The 27,264-nt window shown below is 56.4% G+C and overlaps 3 protein-coding genes across 5 annotated transcripts in view; all 3 read right to left on the reverse strand.

The window, feature by feature from the left end:
• Positions 1 to 859: 859 nt before the first annotated feature.
• TMEM82 (transmembrane protein 82) lies at positions 860 to 4,417 on the reverse strand. Its single transcript, XM_035567946.1, has 6 exons — positions 4,116 to 4,417; positions 3,969 to 4,041; positions 3,509 to 3,683; positions 2,510 to 2,918; positions 1,304 to 1,491; positions 860 to 1,197 (listed from the first exon to the last, which is right to left on the reverse strand). The coding sequence occupies exons 1-6, from the start codon at positions 4,192 to 4,194 to the stop codon at positions 1,171 to 1,173; spliced, it is 951 nt and encodes a 316-aa protein (XP_035423839.1). The 5' UTR covers positions 4,195 to 4,417; the 3' UTR covers positions 860 to 1,170.
• A 135-nt stretch (positions 4,418 to 4,552) lies between these two features.
• SLC25A34 (solute carrier family 25 member 34) lies at positions 4,553 to 6,757 on the reverse strand. The gene is made up of 5 exons (XM_035567945.1): positions 6,281 to 6,757; positions 5,623 to 5,688; positions 5,134 to 5,286; positions 4,853 to 4,987; positions 4,553 to 4,770 (listed from the first exon to the last, which is right to left on the reverse strand). Exons 1-5 carry the CDS (start codon positions 6,755 to 6,757, stop codon positions 4,588 to 4,590), a joined length of 1,014 nt encoding a protein of 337 aa, XP_035423838.1. The 3' UTR covers positions 4,553 to 4,587.
• Positions 6,758 to 7,715: 958 nt separating this feature from the next.
• Positions 7,716 to 27,264, reverse strand: part of PLEKHM2 (pleckstrin homology and RUN domain containing M2) — a 31,256-nt gene continuing 11,707 nt past the window's right edge. Inside the window, exons 2-21 of one of the 3 annotated variants that reach the window (XM_035567901.1) lie at positions 24,917 to 25,023; positions 24,633 to 24,742; positions 23,629 to 23,728; positions 23,036 to 23,123; positions 22,434 to 22,620; positions 20,544 to 20,672; positions 20,098 to 20,157; positions 16,241 to 16,475; positions 14,218 to 15,003; positions 13,843 to 13,912; positions 13,654 to 13,744; positions 12,307 to 12,371; positions 11,900 to 11,988; positions 11,357 to 11,489; positions 11,078 to 11,268; positions 10,723 to 10,788; positions 10,033 to 10,192; positions 9,569 to 9,748; positions 9,372 to 9,488; positions 7,716 to 8,987 (exon numbers count right to left, since the gene is read on the reverse strand). In XM_035567901.1, the coding sequence (XP_035423794.1) occupies positions 8,850 to 8,987; positions 9,372 to 9,488; positions 9,569 to 9,748; positions 10,033 to 10,192; positions 10,723 to 10,788; positions 11,078 to 11,268; positions 11,357 to 11,489; positions 11,900 to 11,988; positions 12,307 to 12,371; positions 13,654 to 13,744; positions 13,843 to 13,912; positions 14,218 to 15,003; positions 16,241 to 16,475; positions 20,098 to 20,157; positions 20,544 to 20,672; positions 22,434 to 22,620; positions 23,036 to 23,123; positions 23,629 to 23,728; positions 24,633 to 24,742; positions 24,917 to 25,023 (3,102 nt within the window). In that variant the 3' untranslated portion in view covers positions 7,716 to 8,849. The remainder of the gene's footprint in view (positions 8,988 to 9,371; positions 9,489 to 9,568; positions 9,749 to 10,032; positions 10,193 to 10,722; positions 10,789 to 11,077; positions 11,269 to 11,356; positions 11,490 to 11,899; positions 11,989 to 12,306; positions 12,372 to 13,653; positions 13,745 to 13,842; positions 13,913 to 14,217; positions 15,004 to 16,240; positions 16,476 to 20,097; positions 20,158 to 20,543; positions 20,673 to 22,433; positions 22,621 to 23,035; positions 23,124 to 23,628; positions 23,729 to 24,632; positions 24,743 to 24,916; positions 25,024 to 27,264) is intronic. The other 2 variants (XM_035567903.1, XM_035567904.1) reach the window with 2 other exon arrangements.

Genomic DNA, 27,264 nt, shown 5'->3' on the forward strand with positions numbered 1-27,264 from the left:
CCCCAACGCCCTGGGGTGGCCCCATAGGGTGTGCCCCCCCCCCGTCCCCGTCCCCGTGAGACCTCAGGGAGCTTCCTGACCCCAAGGGGGCCCCCCCCAGGTCCCCATGACCCACACCCCCCAGGTTACCCCATGCACTGCCCCCCCCCGATTGTCCCATGCACCCCCAGGGTGCCCCCATAGAGCCCCGGGACACCCCACAGCACCGCGCAGACCTCCAGGACGCCCCATGCACCTCCCCCATACAGCTCCAGGATGCTTCGTGTGCCCCACAGGGCCCCCAGGTCGCCCCCCCACCCCAACCCTCGGATGCCTCACATGCCCCCACACATCTCCAGCTTGCCCCCATACAGCCCCATGCACCCCCAGGTTGCTCTGTGTGCCCCTGCACAGCTCCAGAATGCCTCCTGTGCCCCCACAGAGCCCCCAGGATGTCCCATTCCACCCCAAGTACCCCAGAATGCCCCCATACACCCCCCCCGAATGCCCCATGCACCCCCAATGCACCTCCCAGATGCCCTGTGTAGTCCCATACACACCCAGGATGCCCCGTGCAGCCCCAGGATGCCCCATGCAGCCCCAGCCTCCCTGCTGCTGCGCCCCCAGTGCCAGCTTCCGGGGCAGGGGCTTCCCTCCCCAAACCCCGCACCCCATCCGCGCAGGGCCAGGTGCCCCCTGGCATGGCTCAGGTGGCTCAGGGAGGTGGGGACACCCCCTCTGTGCCTCAGTTTCCCTCCACTGGGGCTGTCCCCAAGCCTGTCCCCAGCATGATGGGCCCCCAGCTTGCTCTGCCCAGGCATTTGCTGAAAAAACAAACAACAACAAAAAAAAACACCTTTATTTTCCATGTTTTATAAAGCCCTGGAGGTCCCCACACCATGGCGACGTGGCCATGCACCCCCCGAGGACAGAGACATCTATCAGAATCTCACGTTCCGAGCAGGAGGAGGGAGCCAACCCCCAGCACCGTCACAGCCTTGTGGGGTCGCCCCCAAAAACAGGGGCTGTGTGAGCACCCCCCCAGCCCCACGTGTCCAACGGGATGGGGTCGAGCGCCTTCCAGGAGCCCTCTTCCCTTGGTCCCCACGAGGGCTCTCCAGCGCGGTGGGGAGAATTTGGGGAGCTGGGTGAAGCCACCCCGTGTTTCTCATCCCCACTTACACCTTCTTCTCAGGACGATCCCTGCTGGGTGAAATCCTACAGGAGATGAAGGGGAGAGAAGAGGAAAGGCAGGCGCCTGCCCCTCACCGTGGCCTCGGGGCTGCCTGCAGCCCCTCGCTGGGGCTGCGTCGGGGGCACTCACCTGCCGCCGGCACGCTTCCAGCAGGACGCCAGCACGGAGCAGGCACCAGAGCTCGCCCAGCAGCGAGAGGAGGATGTGGAGGATGTCTGTCCAGCAGCCCACGGTGAGGAGGAGGATGAAGAGGCCGCCCATGCGCACCAGCACCATCTGGTAGACCGCCTGCCCGCCTGCGCTCGGCCGCTGCTCCTCTGCAGGGACACGGTGTCAGGGTGGCCTTGTCCACAACCAGGCACAGCAGGAAGTTCATCCAACTTTGGCTTGTCCCCAAAACTTGGGGGACCCAAGTGACCTCCTGGTTGAGTCACCCCCCAAATATGGGGTCCTTATTGCAAAGGCACCCCATGTGGAAATGACCTCCTAGTTTGCTTGTTTCCAAAATTTGGGGGGGGACCCAAATGACCTCCTGGTTGGGTCATCTCCAAAATTTGAGGGACCCAAGTGACATTCCAACTGAGTTGTCCTCAAAATCTTTGGGGTCCCTATTGCAAAACCACCCCATGGGGAAATGTTCCCCTGGTTGGGTCATCTGCAAACTTTGGGGGAACAAATGACTTCCTGATTGGGTTGTCCCCAAAATTTGGGGAGACCCAAATGACCTTCTGGTTGGTCTGTTCCCAAAATCTTCGAGGGAACCATATGATCTCCTGGTAGCACCATCCACAAAATTTGGGATCCGTATTGCAAAGACACCCCATGGGAAAATGATGTGCCCGTTGGGCCATCCCCAAAATTCGGGGAACCCAAATGACCTCCCAGTTGGATTGTCCCCAGATTCCTTGGGGTCCCTATTGCAAAGCCACTCCATGGGGAATCATCCTCCTAGTTGGGTCATCCCAGAAAAATGGGGGACCCAAACGACCTCCTAGTTGGATCAGCTCCAAAACTTGGGGGATCCAAATGACCTCCCAGTCGGCTTGTCCCCAGAACTTAGGGTCCCTACTGCAAAGCCACCCCATGGGGAAATGTCCTCCTTGGTTGAGTCATCCCCAAAATTTTGGGAACCCAAATGATCTCCTGGTTGTGTTGTCCCCAAAACTTGGGGTCTATGTGGCAGAGCCACCCCAAGGGGGAACAACCTGGCTGCTTGATCCCCACAATTCGGGGTCTGTATTGCAAAGCAACCCCATGGGGAACTGGCCTGAACATCGGGTTGTCCCCAAAATCTGTGTTCCCCCAGAACTCTGCGATACGCCGCCCGCCTCTCACCTTGCATGTAGATGACCAGCAGCGTGTAGCAGATGGTGAGCGGCGTCCAGAAGCGGACGGCCTCCGCCGTGGAGAGGAAATCGCGGTTGATGAGGGAGACGGCGGCCAGGTCGGCCACGGTGAAGGTGATGACCAGGGCTTTGCGCAGCAGCCGGGGGATGCGGTGGCCGGCGGTGAGGAGCAGCATGCAGACGCCGCAGTAGCGCTGCCGGCTGTGCAGCTCGTAGAGGCTGCAGGTGTGGAGCGCCAAGCGCCGGGCGTGCACGGCCAGCAGCCCCGCCAGCCCCGCCGCCAGTGCCAGGTTGCTCGTCCTGTGGGGAGCCCCTTCCAGCAGGAAGCTGAGGCCGCAGGACACGCCGCAGCCCAGCGAGTACTGGCACAGCACGAGAAGCTGGCTGCTGTGGGTGCCCTGCGAGAGTGGGACGGCGCTGTCAAGAGCTGCCGAGGTTGCAAAGCCGCGAGAGAAGGCGCAGGTGCGGAGCCCTGTGTGGGTTCTTCCGTGCTGCAGCCCTCATCCTGCCTGCAGTTGCAAAGCAGCAACAGGAAGCGCAGCTGCATGCCCTGTGGGTGTTGTGAGCAGCAAGGGGATGCATTGTTGCAAGGCAACGCGTGGGTTCCTCCATGCTGCAGCCCCCATGTTCTCCTTGCCTGCAGCCCTCATCCTCCCCACGGGTGTTGCAAAGCAGTGAGGGGCCACGCCCAGCCCCTGCAGCCCCCATGGGAGTTGCAGAGCAGCAAGGGGCTGCACCGTTGCAAAGTGATGCATGGTTTCCTCCATGCCCCATCGCCTTCCTTCCTGCAGCTGTTGCAAGCAGCGAGGAGCTGCAGCAGTGCAAAGCGGTGCGTGGTTTCCTCCCAAACTCAACCCCATCCTCCCCATGGAGGCTGCAAAGCCTCAGGGCGCTGCGCAGCTTCCTCCATGCCGCAGGGCACTGCGAGCAGTGAGGGGCTGTGCGGCTCCCAGCCTGCCGTGCCCTCAGTTTCCCCAGCCCCGCTCACCTTGCCGAGGGAGAGGAGGGCGGACACGGCACGCAGGGAGAACTCGAGCACCACCAGCGCGGCCACACGGGAGCCCACCAGTGCCAAGACGCCTGTCAGCACCAGCACCTGCAGCAGCTCCAGCACCTGCCGCTGTGCCCCGATTGCTGCCTTCAGCTCCTGCCTCGCTGGGTCGCTGGTGACAGCAGGGGGACACCAGGATGGGGTCGCCCACAGCGGGGAGAGGGAGAAGAAGGCGCAGCCCCCAGCATCCCTGGGTCCCCTTTCAGCACCCGTGGGTGCTTAAAGCAGCTCCTAAAAATGGATCCCAAAAGCAGATGCCCCAAAAGGAGATGCCCTAAAAGGAGATGCCCCAAAAGGAGATGAAGTCCCAAAACGAGATGAAGTCCCAAAAGGAGATGAAGTCCCAAAAGGAGAAGTCCCAAACCAAATCCCAGGGGAAGGAAGGGTGGGAGCTTACTTCAGACACTGGATGTAGAGATAAACCTTCAGGAGGCTGCAGAGCACCGAGACAGCACAGGCACCAACCAGCCCTGTGGGGACAAGCAGCGGGGGGTCACCGTGTCCCCCCATCCCTGCGGCCCCGTGCCGCCCCGCGGGCTCTCACCTTGCAGCAGCGCATCCAGCAGAGCCCAGCCCCACGCCAGCCTGGGCCACACCAGCAGCCAGGACCCCAGGGAGAACATTTTTCGGCGTGGAGCAGCTGTGGCGCAGCCAGGCCCTGGCTCAAAGGTCTGTGGGCGGAGGCTCCCCGGGGCTGGTAAATCATTGCTGATGGAGCTGCCACGCTGGGCGCAGCCAGGCTCGGGAAGCACCTCCAGCCCCCACAGAGGGGAAATTTGGGCAGCGGCAAAGTTTGAAACGCAGCACACGCATCTTTCCTCGCCCCCCTGGCATTGCTGCTATCCTTCCCGGCCCCGCTCGGTGCATTTGGCCCAATCCTCAGCCTAATCCTGCAGCCCGATGCGCCGACAAGGCCTCGCACCGGATCCCAGCCCCCAGCCCCAGCACCCCAAAGACCCTGAAGCTCCACCGAAACAGAAAAAAAAAAAAATCCCTTTATTAACCACCGCCAACTCCTACGGCCCTGGGGGTGGCTGCTGCTGCACCATCTTCCTGAGCTCGTCCCAAAAGAAGAGGCTGAGCACGGTGTGGGGGCCGAGGCGGAGGTAGACAGCGCCGATGCCCTTGTACAAGCCCAGCAGCCCCTCCTTGCTGGAGATCTGCACAAAGCAGTCCCAAAACCCCCGGTACAGCTTGCCCTGCGGAGAGAGGAGGTGGCTGCAGCTCCTTGCCGGACGCATCCCAGGGTGGAAAAAAGCCGAATTCCCCACGTGGCCTTACCGTGCCGTCAGCGTCCACGGGCTGGTTGTAGAGGCGGGTGCTGACTACATCGAAAGGCGTCATCGTCACCGCCACGGCCACGCCACTCACCATGCCCCCCGCCAGCACCGTGGCCCAGCTGCCCTCCCCGAACCACTGCGGGAAGCGGAGGCCGTCAGCCGAGCCAGGCATTTCGGGGGCTGGATCCGGCACGTGCCGGATGCTCACTGGTGCTGGACACTGGTGCAGGATAGTGGTGCAGTGTCCTGCTGGATACTGGTGCAGTATCGCTAGATACTCACCTGGTGCTGGCAGACCCAGTCCTTGGCGGAGGCGAAGGTGGCGAGCTGCGCGGCCGAGCCCACGGCCACGCGAGGCACGGCGCCCGACACTCCCCGCCACAGCCCCGCCACACCGTGCTGCCTGTAGATGCTCTCGAAGGCACTCGAGATGCTCTGGGAAGAGGCAAAATTTGGGGTGAACGGGGAAAGGTGGTGGCCCCAAACCCCCTTGGCTTTCACCCACAAAGCCACGTGGGTCCCATGCGGGTGGCACTGGTCCTGGTGTCGCTGCACCCCGCAAACATCACGTGAATTATTTCTGAGCGCCACCTTGCAGCCCGCGCTGTTTATTTATAGCACCCATGTGGGTCAAGCTGCCAAACGGTGGCTTTAAATAGCCGCTGGCCAAAATAATCCACGTCCCCCCCCGCCACCTCCCTGCTGCCGGTGTGCGCATGGCGGGAGTGCCGCTGGTTCGGTTCATGTCCCCCCGACCCCGACCCCGCTCACCTCGTGGTTGTGCTGGTGGCCCACGGCCACGGCCGCCAGCGTCTGGGCCTGGAGGTGGGTCTTGACCTGCAGGGACGGTGACACTGGGTGACGGCAGGTGACAAATTTCCCCTTCTCCCCCCTTGCCCCTATGTTAAAACACCGGGAAGGGCTTGGTATCCCTCTCGGGGCTTCAGCATCTCTCTTTAGTGGCAAAAAAGCAGCTTTTGGGGTCAATCTGAGCTCCTCCAGCAGACGTTGTGTGCCCAGATGTGTTGGGGGGGCGCAGAGCTGTGCCCCTCTCCCCAGACTTTGAACCCCGCCTTCCCCTCCCGCCCCAGGGCAAAGGGCCCCGTCGGTACCTGCAGTGGCCTCACCTTTGAGCTGCGACCGCTCTGTGCCCTAAGAGAGGGGGAGACCCCCCAAAAAGGGGGAAAACACCCACATTTCCTTACTACGGGGGCTCTGCACTAGGGTTTCCAGGAAGGGGGGGGGGTGACAAACCAAGGGGCCAGGGGCAAGCTGAGCACACACAACGCGTCCCCTCCATTTCGGGGACAAAGCCGAGCCGGGACAGGGATGGGGGACATGCAGAGCTGGGATGCTCGAGGATCTGGGGGGGAGCTCCCCAGCCCCCCAACCCCCCCGGGCAGCGCTGCCGCCCTCCCGCAGCACTCACCAGGTACGCGGGGCTGCCCACGAAGGCCCCCACGGCCCCGGCCACCGCCCCAGCGACCACGGTGCCACCGGGCCACCCCGTCCAGCCGGCGGCCAGGGCGCAGGAGTAGCAGTAGAAGCGGACGCCGTTCATCAGCCCCTGGTAGAGGAGGCCGGCGGCCAGGCCCTTCTGCAGCCCCCGCAGCCCGTCGGCCCTGCAGACGGCCCCCGCCGCCCGCAGCACGCCCCGGTAGGGCCGGGGGTAGGTGCCGGGGGCGCGCAGCTCGCCCTGCAGCTGCAGCCGCGTCTTGACCACCTCCAGCGGGTTGGTGAGCACGCAGGCCATGCAGCCGGCCGCGGCCCCCAGCACCAGGTCGGCCGCCGGCGGAACCCCCCCGGCCGGGGAGCCCTGGGGGCTCGGGGCTCTGCTTTGGGGGGGACAGGGGAATTCGGGCAGGGCGGCGGGGAAGGGGGCGAGGGTGCCGGTGCCCGCCGCCATGCAGCACCTGCCCGCCGCGGGGACGGCGCCAGGCTCCACCTTCCTCGCCCTGCGGCCACGGGGGGGCCCCGAGCGCCGCCCCTGGGCGAGCCCCCCCAAGGGCCCGCACCCAACCCGCTGCCGCCCCCCGATTTGGGGACGGGATATAGGGCAGAGGTCAGCGGGGGGGTGCCAGATCCCCGCTGGGTGCCCTCCCCCCGCGTGACGCGGCGCAAATGGGAGGAAAAAAAAAATCAGCCCGAAGCGCCGGGGAATTAAAAGTAAGGCCCGGGATGGGGGGGCTCCGGGAGCGGCCCCTCGCCCCCCCCCCCCACCCCGGCCGGACGGGCAGCGGGGGTGGCACCAGGACGGCCCCGCTGGTGACCGCGGCGGGGGCTCGGGGGCTTCGCCCCCCTCCTGCTGCCGGGACCTGAAATCGGAGCTTTTGGGGCTAAAAGGCTGCAGGGGTCACTGTGCGCGTCCCCCCCATCTCCCTGGTTTTACAGCCGTGCCTGGGTTTCACCTTTCGGCCAACGAGGGGGTTATTGGGGGGGGGGGGGAGTGAAAAACCAACGTGCTTGCCCAGCGCGGCAGCCCCGTCCCCTAAATCCCTCCCCAGCCCCGGTGAGATCCCCAGGGGCGAGGAGGGGCGATGGGAAGGGGGGTGAAGCCGCACAGCCCCGGGGTGCTTACGGGCTGGGAGAGGCGGCGCCGGCGCTGCTCGTTCCTCGGCTGGGCTGGGAACCGCTCCGAGGCCGGAGCTGCGGGACCGGCGGCGACCGCTCGAGGTCGTGCCTCGGCGCACGGTTAAAGCCGCTGGGGGCTCGGCCCCTTCCTCGCCATCCTCCTCCTCCTCCTCCCCTGCCGCAGCGCCTCCGGCTCCCTCCATCAAGCCAAAGCCCGGCTCAAAAATCGCCCCGCGGAGGAACGGCAGCGCCCGGCGAGGGGACCCCAGGCAGCCACAGGGCGCAGGGCCAGGTCCGAGTTACCAATGAACATTTATTTGGGGAGGGGGAAAGGAAGCAGATGTATATACATATACATTCAGTCACATACGTTTCCTCCCAGAAAAAGGCTTTGTGAACATATATTACATGAGATCTCTGTATTATTGTTTAAAAGCTCAAACGGTGCCCCAAGGGGCTCGCTGCAGAGGGCAGGGGGATGGGTCCAGCACAGGGCTGCTGTCTCTGCTCCCTCTCATGCACTGGTGGTGGATGAAGCGAGCCAAAAGCCCCAGGCATGACAACAGCAGCCCTTAGGACATTTGAAGAACACGGGACTCGATCCCTTCTCTCCCCCGGCACATGGGGCCGGCTGGGTTTTGTCCAAGTACATGTCCAAGCCTTGAGCCAGCTTCTGCCATCTCCTAAAACCGTACTGCTCGTGAACAGCCACAATATTCAAAGCCAAATTTTTGGCCCCATTCCCTCTTCCTTTTTCCCATCGTTCCCTGCCCGCCACCTCAGCTCTCAACCTCAGCTCAGTGATGTCTGGATGCACCAGCTCCAGGTGAGATGCTCCCATGCCCAGAGGTGGGCCGGGAAGGAGACGAAGCGGTGCCGTACATGGTGATTGTATTAGCAAGGAGAAAACATGCACGGTAGTGATTTAGTGTTCCCGTCTCGCCACGTCCGCCACCTACCCTGTTCTAAAATGAACAAAGCCGTGCTGACTGTCACTCCTGCTGCGACAGGTGGGTGCCCAACCCCAGCCCACCCCGCTCCCACCCTGCCCTCCCTACCAGTACGGTATTCCTTGAAAGGCAAATTATTTTGCCCCGTGGCAGATGGATGACGAGCAGGGTGCAGGCTGTACAGGGAAAGAGGCCAAGCTTGGCCTCGGCTCCAGCATGGCGAGGTTTCTGGTCACCACGTGCCTCTCCCCGCAGCAGCACCGCCAACGTGCTGCACGTCCCCGGCTCAGGGCAGAGCACAGCGGGGATGGGGTGCAAGATCCTCACCCGCAGGCACGTTGCTGGTGGGGACTGAGCGATGGCAGGAGGGTTTGGGGTGCCAGTTGGCCCCAGGGCAGATGGTTACAGGCTCCGTGCTGTGCCCGCTCTCTGAAAGCGCCTCAGGGCGTCCCACCAGCTGTCCTGCCCCTGCCAGGGCTAACACCAGGGGTCCCGCTCCGCTCGTCCGCGGCACAGGCTGTCGCTGCGCTGCCAGGCGCTGTTGATGAGGCTCTGAGCGTCCTCGCACTTCTTCTTGACAGTGGCATCCAGAATGGCCTTGTGCAGGAGGTCGACCTGAAAGGTGCGGAGCAGTCAGGCAGGGATAAACTAAACCTCTTCCTCCTCATTACAAAGCCGCCTCAAAAACAGACATAAAAAGTCATCTGTGTCATGAATGCTGGTGACAGAGGGGGACAGGGCCGACCCAGCTTCTTTCCCACTTTGTCAGTGCTGGATGCTCATGGCCTGGCTTGTTGGGGGCCTCCAACATTTCCCCTGCTCTGAATCCCACATCCCATGGTTATACAGACACAGCTTTGTGGCTCTCCTGTCCCTTGCAGGAAGCCTGGGTTTGCTCTGCCTACAGGCAGGGAAAAATTCACCCACACCTTCCTCAGAGCACACGGGCCCCACTTGCCCTGCTGCCATAGGAAGGGTGTGACAGCCTCGCACACTCACCTGGTAGATGTTCCTCCACGCAGCGTTCAGCGCTGAGAGAAACCTCTCCAGTTCTGTAGTGCAACTAAAATAGAGCACCCAGGGGGGCAGGAACTGCTTGCGGTCCTGAGCAAACTCCTGAACACCGAGAGAGAAACCAGCCGTTACTACCACGGTCCTAGCCCAGCACAGGGCCAGCCCCTGAGCACCGCACTCACCAGGATACAGTACTCCTTGCCGGCCTCCGTGGAGATGGCAGTGATGTCAGCCAGCTCCATGGTGCCCAGTGAGCGGAAGAAGCTTGTCTGGCAGTCCTCGTGGCATGTGAAGGCCTTCTGGTCCGTCAGCACAAGGCAGCAGGGGACGCAAGGTGTAGGGGCAACACCCTGGGGGATCACCTGCACAGTGTGGGGAAGGGGAGGTAAAACCTGGCAGGAAGGGGCCCCGTGCCTCTGGTGAGCGAAAGCCCTCCTGGCTCATGAGAAAACCGCCTCCTCTGGACCCCAAAACATCACTCCCTGATCCCTTCCGCATCTCCACCCTGGCAGTGCTCAGGCTGAGCTTTGCCATCCTGGGGAACAGGATTCCCTGTGATGGGAAGGGCCACGGAGGCTGGGCCCAAAGGTGCTCAGGGTGAAGGAGGGGTCCATTTGCCCATGCCTGCGGCCAATCCCCGGCTCACCCCTTTGGAGACAGCCTGGCAGAAGTACTGCATCCAGTCTGCCATGTCCTCCTCGTTGTCGGCACTCAGCTCCAGGGAGGGCCGGTCCGTCAGGATCACCTGGAAGGAGTGGGGCCGGTCGGTGGTGTTGGAGCGCCGGCATCCCCCGCACTGCTCACCGCTGGGAGAGAGGACGGAGATCAGCAGAACGGACCAGCCAGCACTATCCTAACAGCAGCCCCTGCCTCTGTCTGCCCTCCCGGTGCTGTCTACCACCCCCGTTCTTCACAGGGGCTGCTTTCCCATCTGCCACATCCCTTGTGGTTGCTCCAAGGATGGCCTCCATCTCTACGCATCGTAGTAGAGTCAGAGCTGAGTTTGGTGCAGGTGTCCCAGCGTGGCTCTTGGAGGAGGACGTCAGCCCTTCAGAGGCCAGCTCCCCAGCACACAGGCAGCTTGGCACATAAAAAGCAGGAGGAAATGAGCCCATCTCCAGCTGCATGCACCAAACCCAATCCAAACAGGAATCTGCATGCATCCAGGAGCGAGCAGGGAGCCCTGCTACCCAGCCACTGACATGCAAACCTCCTGCAGCATGGCCTATATCACCCCCTGCCCCAAAGCACCTCCCTGAACATCCCAAGGAGCTACTGATCCCAGATCCTGAGGAGCCCTGCCAAGCCTGGGCACTACAACCCACCAGCTACTTACCCCATGTTGATGGAGAGCAAAGGCGTGACGTCGGTGCGGTCGGGGTACTGGTACAAGATCCCGTTGCTGCCATTTGGAAAGATGAGAGATGGTCACTGGAGGCAGCTCAGCTCTGCTGGTCCCACAGCCACTCCTGCCTAGCCCTCTACGCACATAGCCCCACGGGGTTGTGTTCCTGCCGGCAGCAGCCACAATGGGGGGCTTTATCTCAGCCTCCCAAGTGATGAGATGGGCTCTCTCCTCCTCCCAAGCTGCTCCTGGGCAGCAGGAGCTTGCAGCAAAATAAAAGTGGTCTAATGTCTTCTCCAATGAGCCCCAACCAACTCCAGCCTCCACCCATGGCCTCAGCACCCACCTGAGCACCACGAAGCAGGTCTTCCACTGCTCTTTGCCCAGGTACGAGGTGCCCGCCTTGTAGTGCAGGATGCCATCCTTTGTGACCGCGTTTTCGGCAGAGGTGTAGCTATTGGCAGAGGGTCCCAGCGCCTCGTCCATGGGGTCCTCCCAGTGAATGAGGCCGTAGAAACGCACCACCACATCGCAGGCCTGCGAGAGACGGGCAGAGATGAGAACGGGAGGGTGTTTAGCGTGACACTCCACCATGTTTGGTGACAGCTGTGACAGCCAAACTCACCTCGCACTTGGACTCCTGGGCCACGAATTTTGCAAGTGCCAGTTTCTCCATGGTGGCATCGGTGAGGATACTGGGGTAGGGGGGCTCCCGGCACCCCTTGATCATGGCTGACTTCAAGGAGACCAGAAAGAACCTGAGAGGGAGACAGATGTCTGATGAGGCCAGGGCAGATAGCCCCTCATCTACTTCACATGCTCTGATGCCAAAGTGGCTCCCCTTTCTTGTGGGGCTGTGGCCTTCCAGACCAAAGGGTCTGGAAATCAGCCTACAGACCAAAGACAATGGTGGTTGCAAAGCCTGAGCTTCAGGAAGATAGGTGAGACAGCTGGGAGACGGACACCCATCTCCAACCCAGACCTCAGTATGACCATGCAAGTCACCTCCCTCAACCAGTAAGGTGAAGAAAGGCTAGTGGCACCAAACCAAGCCCCAAATCCCCACTGGTTGTAGGATGTTTGTTGTGAGGGGGCTGTCATAGGAGTCTCTTGTGCTCCCACGCCCCGGGAGGAAAGCGTCACGGCTCGCCGCGTGGTACCCGCTTACTCTGTGAGAGCCACGTCTGCGGTGTCGAGCAGGAACTGCTTCCTCCGATTGGTGCACACCAGAGTCACCGTCTGCTGATCCAGCCCAACCTGCGCCACATACGACCGGTTAAGGAAGCAAGACGGAAGACAAAGGGTAGCGAAGCAGGGCTGAACCTGGCATCCTGGCCCCCAGGGAAGAAGGTCAGCAGCTGCTCTGCTGCCCATGCAGAGACACAAAGAAGCTGGGCATCCACAGAGGTGGCATGTGAGGGGGGAGCACTTTTAACTCTCCACATCTCAAGAACTCACTGGCCAAAACACTCCCCATGGACAGAGAGCCCCACAGAAACACCCTACCATGTTGCTGCTGACATCTCTACAGCCAGAGAGGTGGGCAATGACCCCCTGCTCCCCTCCAGCACTCACAGAAATGTAGTCGAGCTCATTGTAGGAAACGGCCTCCTCCACCATGTACGGCTTCTCCGCTGCCCCTGGCACAGAGACAAAGAGCTGCATGAACGGGGGGCAAAGGAGCCCTGCGCTGCCTGCATCCAGGCCACTGCACAGCAGCAGCAATGGACCTGCAAGCCCAGCCACGTCCCCAGCAGCACAGAGCTGCAGGGCACGCGTCCCAGGGCTTCCTGGGGGACAAGTCAACCAGAGCTCCTTGCTGGTACTGCCACTGCTCCTGGGGACATGAGGGAACCGGCAAGGACTGATGAGTTATAGAATGGTTTGGGTTGGAAGGGACCTTAAAGATCATCTAATTCCAACCCTCCGTGCCACCTCCCACTAGATCAGGTTGCACAAAGCCCCATCCAACCTGGCTTTGAACACTTCCAGGGATGGGGCATCCACAGCTTCTCTGGGCAGCCTGTGCCAGTGCCCCACCACCTTCATAGTACAAAATTTCTTCCTTATATCTAACCTAAATTACCCCTTGTCCTATCACCACACCCCCTTGACAGAGTCCCTCCCCAGCTCTCCTGTAGCCCCCTTTCGGTACTGGCAGGCCGCTGTAAGGTCTGCCCAGAGCCTTCTCTTCTCCATGCTGAACCCCAGCTCCCTCAGCCTGTCCACACAGGAGAGGTGCTCCAGCCCCTTGATTATCTTTGTGGCCTCCTCTGGACTCACTCTAACACATCCATGTCCTTCCTGTGCTGGGGGCCCCAGAGCTGAACACAGTGCTCCAGGTGGGGTCTCATGAGAGCAGAGCAGAGGGGGACAATCCCCTCCCTCGCCCTGCTGGCCATGCTGCTTTTGATGCAGCCCAGGGTACGGTTGGCTTTCTGGGCTGCACGTGCACATTGCTGGCTCCCATCGAAGTTCTTATCAGCCACCACCCCCAATCCATTCAGCTCTCAATCCATTCTCTGCACAGCCTGTATTTGTGCTTGGGAATGCCCCAGCCCAGATGCAGGACCTTGTGCTTGGCCTTGTTGAACCTCATGAGGCTTGCACAGGCCAACCTCTCAGGCCTGCCCAGGTCCCGCTGGATGGCATCCCTTCCCTCCAGCGTGTGGACTGCACCACACAACTTGGTGCCATCAGAAAACCTGCTGTGGGTGCATGCTATCCCACTGTCAATGTCACTGACAAAGATGTTAAACAGATGTTATGAAGCCCTAATCACTGAGCAAGCCATGAATGAGGCAAGTGAGCCTCGCTCCCTCCAACCCTCACTCCCAGGCTTCCCAGGGGTTATGTCCCTGCTAAACTGAGAGTCCTGCAGGCTGCTGTAGCAGCCCCAAGGAGTAGAGTCCAATGGGATACCTTTCCGGATCAGGTACACATAGCAATCTGTCAGCAGGACATAGATCAGCTGCAGGTTCCCCTCCATGTGCCCGGTGCTCATTCGGATCATCTGTGTGGAGAGAGTTCTCAGTACACAGCTAACACGGGCAGAGCAGGCCCTCTGCAGGAGATCGATCAGGGTGCACCCCCAGGTTGTGCCCACCTTACCCTGAACAACTGTTCCTCATTCTCCCGAAAGACGTGGATCATCAGCAGGAGCAGATGGTTGTTATCCACCCTGTGAAGAGAGACAGAAGAGGCTGAAGGATGGACACAGATGTGGGGCTGGGCAGGTTCAGGAAGGGCAAATCCCCTTCCTTAGTGAACTTGTGCATTATTAGGGCACCTGTTGGCCCCTAAGGCCAAGACCGTCACCTCATGACCCCTTAAGCATCATCTTTATCCTGGAAAAAGATGGGTTTTGCCCTCCCAAACAGAGGACAAAGGGAAAAGCACGAACTTGAGCACCAGCAGTTATGTTTGGAAGACGCTCTCTGTGCTCGCATGGACTCCGTACACTGAGCTGAGCAAACCCAGCCTCACCTGAACTCTGAAGGGTGAGTCAGCTCTGAAGGGCTGCCCTGACCTTCCTCCACCCCAGAGTCCTCGGCGCTGCTCAGAGAAGGGCTGGGCTGCTCCTTCTTCTGCTCACGGACAGCCTCAGGATTGGTGGGGGCCATATGAGCACTCTGGGGTTCAACGCTCACTCCTCCAGACTCTTCTACTGCCCCAACTGCTTCTCCCTCTCCGCTTTCTTCTTTTTCAGGAGCCTCAGGGCTACCAGAAACATGTGGCGGTTGGCCAGGCCCTGGAGTGTCATGGTGGCCACCACCTGGTGCAGCAGCGTTTGGACTCTCGACGGTAAAGCGGTAGAAGTCCATGGGGGCTGAAATCCCCTCACTAAAGTCGCCAGAGGACGATCCATCTGGGGTCTCCCCTGGCGTGCCAGTCCGAAAGGACTGCCCGGGGGGCTCGAGGGGGGCGTTCCAGCCGCCCGGGTCCAGCTGCCCATTGAGCCTGTCCATCACCTTGCTCAGCGGCTGCCCCACGCTCTCCATGGACGTGTCCTTCATCTCAGGGATACGCAAAGCCAGCTGGCTGAGGGCAGAGCGCTCGCGACCCTCCTCCTGCCCGCCCGGGCTTGGCTCCCCAGCCGGGGCAGCAGGACCGTCATCCCTCTGCGAGTCTTCTCTGTCGCTCAGCCCGTTCACGCCGCTGTCTCCACTGGCCTGCTGCGTGCTGGTCTTGGGCACTGTGGGCACAGGTGCGTTCGCTGGCTCCTCTGGCTTTGCTTTCTTCTTCTTGCCTGTTTTCTTTTTCTTGGCTAACCTGCATGGTGAAAGACCAGCACAAATATCACTTGTCTTTGCCTGCCTAGACTGTGCAAAACACAGGTAGTGGTCCAGGGTCCTACCCTTTTTCAACAATCTTCCTCTGCAGTTTTCCCTATCACAGGGAAACTTTCATATCAAGAACATTGCTCAGTGTGCGGCCACACAGAGCCCCACTGCCTCAGTCTCCATGTCAGCCGTCACAAGGAAGGCAGACACACCACAAGGCATGGAGACAGTTTCCAATCTGTTTAAAGAAAGAAGAGAGGCATTCCCTTGCTGGATGCATCTTGGGTTTCCTTTAGCTGCAAAAGGCATCACAAGTGGATGCGGAGCTGAACTGGTGTGGGAGATATCACTGAGAACAGGGCACTTGGGAGGGAGAAGGGTTCTGGAGAAAGAAGAGGATGTGGGAATGCCATGTCGCCAGCTGCCAGAAGAGGGAGATGCAGCCTGCAACCCGCTCTAAACGAATGGCACACCACGAAATACTCAGGCCTTCCACAGCACCAAGCTGCTGCCAGGTCACTTCGCACTGTGGCCCTCTTGTTTGGGAAGCAAACTTGGTGTGGCTCCCCTTCCCACACGTCTGCTGGAGCACAGGGTGCAATGTAACTCACCTCACAGATGTCTGCTCTGCACCTCCCAGGAAAAACAGGCATGAGAACAAAGCACAGGCCTGCTGAGCTGGTTTGGGGGTGCCTCCGTCCCCAGGCATAAGCAGACAGAGCCTTGTACTCTTTGTCTGGGTTTAAGGGCTCTGAGGGACCCCTAAGGCTCTCCTCCGCAAGGAGTCAAACACAGGCCAACAGGTCTGTGGACGCATCTCCCTCAACAGGTTTAGCCACAGCTTATTGACAAACAAGAGGAAGGAAGGAAGATCTAAGACCCAGAGTTACTGCAAACCTGCCACCCACTGGAGAAAGCTTACAATAAAAGCCCGCAGAGTCCTTTGAGCTCTCTAATACAGACTGTTGGGCAAAGGTGTTTATGCTGAGCCAGTCTGCAGCTCTACGGCCCCAAGGAACCAGGTCTGTTAACACTTACAGAGGACCACCTGGCGTCTAGAATTAAAAAACAAAACTAAACAAAAAAACCCACACTGCCTCCTGATTTTATGAAGGCTGCACAACAGATACTGTCTCTGCTGGGCTAGAAGGGGTGAGACACCACCAGTCCCTAGTGACAGATGACCCTGGAAGGTGTGTTTCTAGACCAGACAGCTCTGTTCCCACCTGATGACCTCCAGCTCTGTGCAGCTCTCGGACTGGTCTGTTCCTTCAGGGGTAGCTTCTGCCTTCTCCTGGGAAGCTGTGTGCACTGGGGTGGTCTCAGTGGAGGACAGCGTGTCGGCTTTCTCCTCGTTGAAGGGGTTATAGCGCTGCGTTGGGCTTTTCACGGAGGCCTTGCTGCCATTTGCCTCCGAGGCAGTAGAGCGTGGGCAGCTGAGCGTGTCTGTGAGATCTCCATCTGCAAAGACAAGAAGGGAAAAGTGGGATTAGCATCAGCCTGGGCACCCTGTAAGAGCTGGATCACACAAAATAAAGCAAAGCTGCGTGCTGGGGTCTCACGGCACCAAGTAGTCTCCCCGCTGCTCCCAGAGGCACCATCCCCAGCACTAGCAGAGCACCGCTGGCCCCGCTTAGCGCTTCAGAGATTGCTGCAGACAGCAGGCTCCTTGCAAGGCAGGACAGAGGCCAGGGTACAACCCAACATCGCTCTGTGTTTTATACCCGCTGCAATTTAGAAAACGCTTGGAAATAACAGCTCGGTCACTCAGGAGCCTGCACCTGGATCAGGAATTAGAGTAAGCATCCCCAGGAAAGAACCAATGGGTCTTGGGGCCATGGCACTCCTTTGCAAGATGACAGCAGCTAAAGTGCCCAGGGGAAGTTAGGTGGAAATAACTGCACCTACCGTGGTATTGGGCTTGTGTGGTCAAGCTGCCATGACTCCTTAGCTCTGCTAACAAGCACGGGGAGCAATGTTCCCATCCCAATGGTCACGGGCACCTCCACCTTGAGTGGAGGCATGGAGATCAGCAGCACGTTACACCAAATGGCTGCACAGGTACTGTCAGAAACCCCCCCTTGTTCATCAGAAGTTCCCCAGGGCTGGGATAGCAGGCTCGGCCTGGCAGACAGGGTTCCCCACAGTGCTCAGCATTGCCTTCTTCCCTGCAAATGGGTCCCAGGAAGATGCTTGCTCAGCTGTAAGGGCAGACACGGAGCCAGCCTGTGAAGCAATGGTCCCTACGGCACGCCTGACGGAGCTGGCTGCTTTCCTCTGCTTGCACAACACGGGGACTGGAGCACGGAGAAGGGAACACAGCATTCCCAAGGACAGCAGGCTGCACAGACAGGTTGTAGCACAACCAGCCTGGCCCACGTTAGTCTTCAAAAGTAAAAGCAGCAGCAGAGAAGGGCTACAGCAGTCATGCTCAGCATTATCATCCACAAAGTCAGGGTTAGAGGAAGGTGACCATGCCCTTCTCCTCCCCGACACCGTTCACTCCCTAAAACAACTAGAAACCTCATGGTAGGCAGGGAAACCCCTTCTGAATGAAAACCCCAGGAGACTGATTCAGGGGGTATAGGCTCTGAGTTAGGAAATTAAGCCTCTAGTAAAAATAAGATCTAATAAAAGCAGTTTTGGGAGGGCCAATTTCAAAATGCTGCTTTGTTCCTGCTGAAACGCCTGCCCTGCAGTACGGAGTGTGTAAACCGTATAAAAGGAAGCAAACAAGGTAGATTTTTTAATGACCACATTGAAGGAGAGGGAAAAATAAAACATTTAGAAGCTATTCAGCCCCTTCATCTTCTAGCCTGTAAGAACGTCACTTTGCCTAAACATTGTTGGTTCTGTTAAGACAAAAAAAAAAAAAAAAAAAAAAGGAAAAACGGAAATCTTTGTCCAAAAGACAGTTTTGCTCCAAATGCATCTGCTGAAAACATGGAATGGGTCAAACTTTCTCAACCCCCTGCTCTGTGTATAAATGGCAAGGAACGCAGCAGGAAGCTCACCTTGGGGGTTAGGATGCCAAGTTAGCTGTGGCCGAGGTCTACTTGGCCTCAACAACCCTGAGCCTGGAGCAGTGGCAGATTGCACTGGCACCACTTTGCAACCAGGACCTGCATGCACCTCCAAAAGCTAGAGGGATGTGTCCAATGTCCTCTGGGGGCTCCCAGCCAGCACACAGCACCCACAGTTAGGTCGCTCATTGGGTGCTGTGTTTGGAAACATGGTTTGTCCCCTTTAGATGTATGCTCAGGTGTCAGGGACACATTGGACCAGCAATGACCACTGTGACCTGCCCAGGTGCTCAGAGACAACCCAAGCCCACTTCTGCCACTCAAGACTCTGCTTGTACAGAGAAACTGGATTTGGAGGAGCTCACCCGTCCTTGTCCCTGCTGCAGGGAGGAGAAGCTGAAGGCAACGTGCCCAGTTGCTTCATCCCAGACAGATCGGGAGAGCTGTGGTGGAGGAGAAATCAGATCCCCCCAAGCTTTGGGGTCATCAGCTGTGATCACAGCACAGAAAGTACAGCTGGCTGCTCACGCTGTGCCACAATGACAAAAGTGAGCATCTCTATACGTGGGGTAAGAAAGAAGGTGAGAGGAAGTGTGTTAGAGCCCAAGAGCCATCCACATGGAATTCAGGCAGAGTATTCCCAAATATTCAGGTAGCACTGGCCAAAGTAATTCTGGCTGCAGCTTTTAGTTACAAAGGATGGAGTGTGAGTGTATTTCCTCCAGGGGTAAAGCAGAGAGATTTCCTACTCCTGTGAAGCATAAAGGATACACAGGGGGTCTGTGGACTGCATGTGGAGCAAGGAGAACAAACTCCTCTAAAATGGGCGTATGGTCTTGACCATGAAGGCCATAAATAGCTGACAAGTTGGCCTAAAAAGTATGAAAAAAGAAAAAAGAAAAAAGAAAAAAGAAAAAAGAAAAAAGAAAAAAGAAAAAAGAAAAAAGAAAAAAGAAAAAAGAAAAAAGAAAAAAGAAAAAAGAAAAAAGAAAAAAGAAAAAAGAAAAAAGAAAAAAGAAAAAAGAAAAAAGAAAAAAGAAAAAAGAAAAAAGAAAAAAGAAAAAAGAAAAAAGAAAAAAGAAAAAAGAAAAAAGAAAAAAGAAAAAAGAAAAAAGAAAAAAGAAAAAAGAAAAAAGAAAAAAGAAAAAAGAAAAAAGAAAAAAGAAAAAAGAAAAAAGAAAAAAGAAAAAAGAAAAAAGAAAAAAGAAAAAAGAAAAAAGAAAAAAGAAAAAAGAAAAAAGAAAAAAGAAAAAAGAAAAAAGAAAAAAGAAAAAAGAAAAAAGAAAAAAGAAAAAAGAAAAAAGAAAAAAAAAATAGTGACCCAAACTGAGCCCAGCCATGTAATGCGTGTTATGGCTTCAAGAGAGATGTTGTGACACAGGGCATAGGGTCCAAGGAAAACAAAACCTCCCAGATTAGTCTCCACACAAGGCCCAAAAATAAAGCAGACAGGATTAGTTTTATCTGTTTTCCAGGACTTTCAGGAAATCAATGAATGTGGATCAGTTTTTCAATGAGCACCTTGTGTGCTTTATCCCAAAGAGACAATCTGGTGTCAGATCAGCTGGCACTGTCACATTTTAGATGGCCGCTGATCTCTGCATGCCAGCTTCACAGCAGGGGCGATTTCACAACTTTGCTTTTGTAATGTGGTGTAAGGCTCCTCTACCAACACAGGCCATAACGCACCGAGCAGCCAGAGCACTACACTTGAAACTTCAGCCTCACGTCTGCTGCGCAGAGCGCAAGGGCAAAAGATGTCTAGAAGACACAGAGGCGTAGTCAGAGGCAGGAAAACACCCCTCTGCTCCAGGACACATGGCCCGGTGAACATGTCTGGATACCCGAGGAGCTGGGGAAAGCTTTGCACGTGGTCTCACAGGAGATGAAACACAATTGCTCCCCTTGAAGGATCTTTTCTACTTCTTTCTGCCGCTACTGAATTCCATGGTGATGTGGTGTGTTTGTTAAAGAAGTGAAGAGGGGAGCATGCAGCAAGCTTCAGGTGGCAGCAATGCAGAGAGAAAAACAAAATGTTTTAACACATGAGTATGTCCCACCTTCCCAGTCTCTGCTGGGCATGGACTGCATTGCTGGAAAGACATCTCCAAAATCATAATCTACAAAAACGAGGGATAAAACTCAGGATTAGAAATACAAGTAGTGGGGAGGGAGGGGGACAGGGGAGAGTGTAAAAGGGATTTGGGGAGGGAGATGGGAAGGGAGAGAAACAAAATCTTCCACTGGTATCTGAAACGCATGAGAACATAGTTGGGGAACACAAATGCAAATGGAAACCAGCTGCACTAGCAGTTGTTACTGCTGGATGTTTACATTGCAGGAGCTAGGATGCGACCAGCAAAGGATGAAGGCCCCAGCAGGAGAGCTGCTGGAAAGCTAAAACAAAGAAATGGTGGGTGTCACAGGGCTTGTGTTCTTAGCCAGGGATCCCCTTTGGGAAGCAATTTAAGTGCTCTGTGCCTCAGCTTCCCCACTTCACACTTACCTCCCACAGATACCGTGATGTTTGACTCATTAATGTTTGCAAAGCCAGGGGTCTGATTAAAGGGCAAAGCTTGTCCTCTGATGCTAAATTCCCCAACTCCACCTACATTCCCAGGGAAGTGAGATGCTCCTGTTGAAACGACGAGCAGTGAAATGGTTAATGAAGTTAAATGGGATCAGAACACCACAGAGGTGAAAGGGGCTGCTCAAACAGAGACAGACACTGGACCCCCAACCCGCTCCCTACTGGAGGACCAGCAGCACTGCCTTCTCCCTGGGGTTCTCACACATCCACCTCCCTGGTCCCACAATGAGGGACTGCATTTCTACACCAGCACCAAACCCCTCTCCACGTGGGGAAACTGAGGCACAGATCACAACTACTGCCTGGACACACAGAATGGCTTGTGATGAGGCCAAAGCCAAAACCTAGCTCCAAGATCTCCTGGATCTCTACTCCAAACCCCTCTTGAGCACCAAGCTTCCATTTACCAGCTGGGTTGTCTTTTGACACCCCTTGCCCAAATCGATTAGGAGGTGCATTTGCACCAAGACATGTTCTGTCAAGGGAGGAACAGGAGTACAAGACAAGGGGTACAGTATGCAGTGAAACATGCATGCTGCTTATTCCCAGCCTCTGGGGACAGAGGAGCTTCCTCCCATGACTTTTACTGCTAGGTTCCTTCTGCTGTCTCCAACTTACCTGGGGTGCTACCAATGGGCTGGTCATGCGTGGCAGGGGATTTGAGGGTTGTTTGGGAAGAGGAAGGACAACTACGCAGGACTTTGATACAAAAAAGTGCTATGCGATGCTTCAGGGAAGGGTGCTGGCTTGTGCACTCTGGCAAGCCAAGAGGCCTCGCTGCTTTCTCTCTGAAAGCAAACCCTTTCACACATGCAGCATGTGTGCAGACACCACAGAAAAGCCCAAAGCAGTGCCGTACTTCAAAGCCCTTTGCTAAAATGATGCTAACACCCATCCCGGCATCTTGCTTCCTGGGCTGTTCCTCCTCAGTGTCTTTAGGGACTGCAGTCCTTGCACATAAAAGGCAACTGGCAGACCCTTGTCTCAGAGGGAACCTGACTGTAGGTGGACACAGTCCTGAATTCACTGCACCCCATCTATTCCAGAATCTCCTGATCCTGCTTTCCTCAAACTGGCATCAAAAAAGGAACCAGGTCAATGTATTCTGGATTAGGAACAACAGTAGCTGAAATGTTCCTCTGTGAACACATTTCATGTAGCGTAAGAGCTGCCTGTTCCAGCCTGAAGTGGGCTGAGGAGGTAGGCACAAGGCACGTTTTCTCAGTTCACCAGGAACAACACCCAACATGGCCAAGCCCTCTGTGATACATATAAGGGTGTGAGCATCACAACTTATCAGCCTGCTCAAGGTAAGATAGCTAAGGAGAAAAAAACATCACCACTGAGACCACTGGCTGCTTTTCCCTCAGACATGGAGAGAAGACTTTGGAAACTACTCCCTACATCCTCCAAATTATTTGTGTCTCTCAACTGCAAAATTAGCAGTTAGAAAAGGTTCTCTGCAGCCTTGCGTACCTACCCTGAACTGTTCATGTTCAGAAATGGGCACAGTTTTCACCCCGTGGGGAAGTTTGCCCCTCCTAGCTGGACGCAAAGTGGCTGTCTGCAGCTTAAATCCCAGCACAGCACCGCCCCCTCATTTCCACTGGCTGTCCCTCCTAATGCAAGATGGGAGAGGCTCACAGCCTGACTTCTGGGGCTCTTTGGTCTCTTCCAGCCCATCATTTGCTACATCGTTTGGTAGCTTGTCTGGTCCAGCAGCTCAGCTGATGGCAGTGTGGGAACACACAGCCCTGACAAAAACAGGAGGCCAGTGCCTCACCTCTGCTCTCCCAGACCACCTACCTTCACTGGAGGGAGCTATGGCGCTGTCGTCCCATTCCAGGTTGGTGGAGGTGACAGAGTTGAAGGAGTTGAGAGAGAGGCTGTCCGAGCCATGCACGGAGCTGGGCAGGCGGTCCTCGAAGTCTAGCAGGTACTGAGGCTTGTAGTAATCTGGCATGTACGGGGCCAGATCCAGGTAAGGAGCGTCCTGCAGAGAAGGGTGTGGAGTGAGTCAGGATCTGAGTCACCGCACACAGCTAACAACAGCACAGACAAAATGATGGGACTGCCTTGAATGTCCTCTGACTGCCCATTTCTGCTCCTTTCACAGGAAACCTGACAGTTCCCTCCTCTCTCACTGTGACACCGAGGGTCAGCCAGTAGCCTTGTGTGCACCTCTATTTACCTGGAGGGATGCCAGCACTTGGTACCACACTTGCGAATGTGACTCCCCTTTACCCCTGTCAATCTGGGAACGTCACGTTTTCAACAAGAGGACTGCCAACGAAAAAGCGCCTTGGACCAGGCAGTGGGATGTGTGACAGCCAGGACCCCCGCCCCACTCAACACACCCGCTGCCCCAGAGTCACAGCAGGCAGACAGCTAACACGCTGCCCCCTCACCAGATCCAAGTCAAAGCGGATGAACTCCAGCCCAGACACCAGCGTTAAGAACAAGGTCAGGTGATCATGACTGCAAACCAGGGCGTTCCTGCAACATGGATAAAACAGAGGAGCTTTAGAGCTGTGGAAGAGAGAAAAAACAGCTTCTGTTTTCTTAATTTTGGTGACATGTCCCTGAGCTACACCATAAACAGCCCCAGAGCTGTGGGCCTGCTGCTTATCTCCTTTCTAAGAGCAATGGCCGAGCTTAAGGCTCTGAGAGCACACAAGCCTCTACTACATGCTGTCCCCAAGTCACTCTACAGCCAGATTTCCAGGTGTCTACTAGAGCTGGGTCGAGAGCTTCTTGGAAGGCATGGAAGAGTATAAAGAATATGCCTGGGATTGGGAATAAAAGCAGTGAATATAAGAGAGCCTGCAAGCATCTCTTCTAGGATAGTGCCTCCACATCTGGGATCCTTGCATTAAGCACACAACACCTCTGCAAATGATCAGACCCTGACCAACTTCTCGCTCCCACACTGGCACTTCTTGCTTCTGACAAGGAGGGATGCCAACAAGAGCCCCAGAAAAGAATGGGCTGGCATACTCACTTGACGTAGTATTTATGCAGCAGGCTTAGGTTCTCCTGGAACAGCCTCAAATAACTCTCCAATGAGTTTTCATTGAGGGCTAGGTACAGCCACGCCCGGCCTGTAAACAAAGCGGAAGAGGGATTTAACTGCAGGAAAGTGCCTGAGAAGCAAAGCAAGCCTGGAAATAATCACAGATCTGTTAAAACACATGAGATTGTTCATTCACATTCATATCATTTGAGGGGAGCAACTGGCTGTTGGGAAAATCTGTGGGAAGAATGCCAGAGGGAGATGAATGGACAGATTCATGACTTGCAGTAGAAATAAGAGTAAGAGTGTGCATGGTAGCCAGTAGAGAAGAGGACACAACTACACCCCTACAGCGTGATGGGGCACCACTGGCAGTTCCAGCAGGATCACCAGCCAGAAGAGACGGAGGGAGAATCGCTCTAAATCAGCACAGGTCCAATTTGAGGTATTACACAAAGGCTGGTGCAGAGAGGTGATGGCGGAGTCTGTGCTCAGCTCTGCTCTCACCGGTACAGGGCGTGGGAGATGAAGGGTGTTGGGAGAATCAGGCAGAGAGGAGGTCTCTGGGCACCGACCGTCCTGTGGCCTTGATGGTCCCAAACATCTGCTACAGAGATCTTGCAGCAAGGGAGAAGCAGCATCAGGCGAACAACAGCTAGAGTGAGACATTCTGGGGCAAGAGAGGTGATGTCTCCTATCTGCCATAACCCCTTCTTGAGGGCACAGCACAGCAGATTGCTTTGGTTTCGTGGCAGCAGAAAGTCTGACCTAGAGACAAGGCTGCAATATTTCTAGAGCCATAATGCAGGACAACAGCATTCCCACCTCCTGGGCCTGAGCAAGGTAAGCTGGACTCATCCCTAAGCTGCCTGCTAGCTCCCCTGGTCCCCAGCCCTTGAGCATGAGCCACTACAACCTTCCCAGGCTGCCTGCTGGATGTTCCCAGACTGAAGTTTGCCCTCAGAGGCAGGGCAGTGCCTGCAAACACTCACTGCGTCCCAGGTTGGTGGCCACATGTTGAAGCACCTCTATCTGTTTGATGGCTTCGCGGCGGGTGAAGTGAACGACCAGCACCCAGTAGCCTGAGGAAAGATCTTGCAGTCTGGAAGAAGAGAAGGGCCCAGAGGAAGGTTAAGTGAGGGCCCACTTGCTGCCTAGATAGCTTCCCCATGCTGAGACAAGCCCCTGCAACATGCTGTGTGCATGTCCACAGGCAAAGCAGAGTGAAAAGCATCTGAGCACGTGCAGGAAACCCAGAGGCAGGCTCAACACTTACCCATAGAGCAGAGCATGGTCCAGATGTTCACAGAGCCGCTGCAGGACCTTGTCATGGTTTCTGATGGCTGGCGTCTCATCTTCACACGCAGCAAAGTAGCTCTGCAGCTGCAAAGAGGAGAGACAATGGCTGAAACACCCCAACAGAGGAGACAGTTGGAGATGCTGACACTCACATACAGCATTAAGAAGTTTTTTTCTCCTCTCTCAGCTTGCAGCAACCTCGATGCAGATTACTTACAGGGTGCAGCAGTTGGTTTTAAGAGTACCCTAAGGCAGTAAATTATATGGAGAATTTCACTCAGAGATCCATGCACATTTCAGGGACATGTCAGCAGCACAGCCACACAAACACCGTCCCCGTTTGCTGAGCTGGCAGGCTGGGCTGCACAGCCTCCTCCTTCACAGCTAACGCTACAGCAGTCCAGCCATCGCCAAGTGGTTCAGGACAGAAATCAGTCAGGGCTCTGGGCTTTGCTCCTGACTCTGCCACAAGTCCCCTCCTAGGTCTCAGGGTCCTGCCATGGGAAACCCTGGGCTAGGAGAAACCTTGCTTCCAGGTGCAAAAGTTGATCCGAGTCCAGCAGAAGGGGGCTGGGGGGGGGACAGGTTGCTGCTGTCACATCACCCATGGGCAGTTCTTACCAAATAAAGCCTGCTTTGTTCTTCTCAGATAATCGCAGTGGACCTAAGTGATCCAGCAGTCTGCAATCAGCAGGACAAAGCCGGCGAGAAGTAACACAGCACCTGCCTGTTTCACCCACTGCTGCACACGTGCTGTGTGCCAAACCTGGGTGACACCCTGTGCAATTCCAGCATCCCGGGAAGAGACCAAGGTTTTCTTGTCACAGACGGTTCGAGTAACCGCTGCAATGCTGGGGATCGATGCCAGGCAGCCAAGAGCTGCCCCGGTCCTCCCAGAGCGTCAGGGGCAGGCTGCAAGGGACTGCCTGGCTGCACGGCACCGGTGACGCGGAGGGAGCAGAGGCAGAGCCTGAGCTTGGGCAGCGCAGATGAAGACAGAGGGACAAAGGCAGCCCGATTCACCCTGATCCCTCTGTGTGGCATCGCCACTAGGCACTACATCACCTGGTTGCCGCTTTCTCAAAAATCTGGGTGGCTCAACTCATCCCCAATTAACCCACTCACAGCTGCAAGGGGCTGGCAAAGCCAGCTCTGAGGTCCCTGCTGGCCATGCACTCCGCTGACAACAGTCCCAGAGGTTTGACGCAGCAAAAACTACTTCGTTGCTTTTGCAAAATCAGCCACTAGAAATCCCCTTACAGGCATATTCCTTCCCAGCCTTCTCCTGCCCCTAGAGCTTAGAGATGTATTTAGGTCCCCGTCTCAGACACGCCTGGCATTCGGGCAGAGAACGATTGAGTTACTCACCCAGGACGAAGCCTCAGCTGCACAGGCCACATTTATTTGATCTGGTTGGCAATGGTTCAGCTGAGCCATGACAACACATCACCCACACATACCTTATTTTGGCACCTGATACCTCTTTGCCAGGCCTCACCAGTTACATGTTAGATTCAAAGAAATCAAAATGTGCATAGAAGAACACATTTAGAAGTGTCCTTTCCAAGTCATGGGTTTCTAGCAAGAAAACTGCGCTGCTCCAACAAGCTGGAAACTTTTCCTTGCTTTTGTAACACCTGCATCATCTGCTTCCCAGCGTGATTCTCTGGCTTCTTGCAGCCAACGGGTTTTGATGGGGACTCCAGCACAACGCCCATGTGCTCACAATTTTCTCTAGAAATACACAGTACAGGGCCTTGCTACCCTGATCTGAACAAAAGACAGCTTGTGCCTTGTCCGTGAGAGCGCACGAAGCAGCGACCATGACCACATCGACCATTGCTCAGTGGTGATTCAGCCCATCTGCGGTTCCCACGTCACCGAAGTGAGCCCTGTTCTGCCAGTTACCAGCAACCCCTTAGTACTCCAGCGAGAGCAGGTGAGATACTGCAGGCTCCATATAGAGACAAAAAAAAAAAAAGTTTATATTCTATAAAACTGGATGGTGTTGTGCTTGTCAAGTCTGACTTGTCCCCCAAAACCAGAAACTGGTTTCTCCTCCTGAATTACTGCTACAGCCAGAGCAGCTCTTTCAGAAAATCATCCAGTCCTGATGTGAAATGTATCAAGGGGATAGCAAACACCCTCACGGCCCCTGGGGAACTGTTCCCAACAGCACTGCTAAAAATACGAATACATCAGGCCAGGAGGGGGGGGTGAAGCTAGAAGATCTTCAATCTCTGTGGAGGAAGGCAGCTCTTAGGTAAGATGGGAGAGCCAGGCGTGTTCCTGCACGGAGCTGGTCCCAGCCCTGATGTGGGAAAG

This window comes from Cygnus atratus, chromosome 21, assembly GCF_013377495.2.
Source record: "Cygnus atratus isolate AKBS03 ecotype Queensland, Australia chromosome 21, CAtr_DNAZoo_HiC_assembly, whole genome shotgun sequence".
Lineage (NCBI taxonomy): Eukaryota > Metazoa > Chordata > Aves > Anseriformes > Anatidae > Cygnus > Cygnus atratus.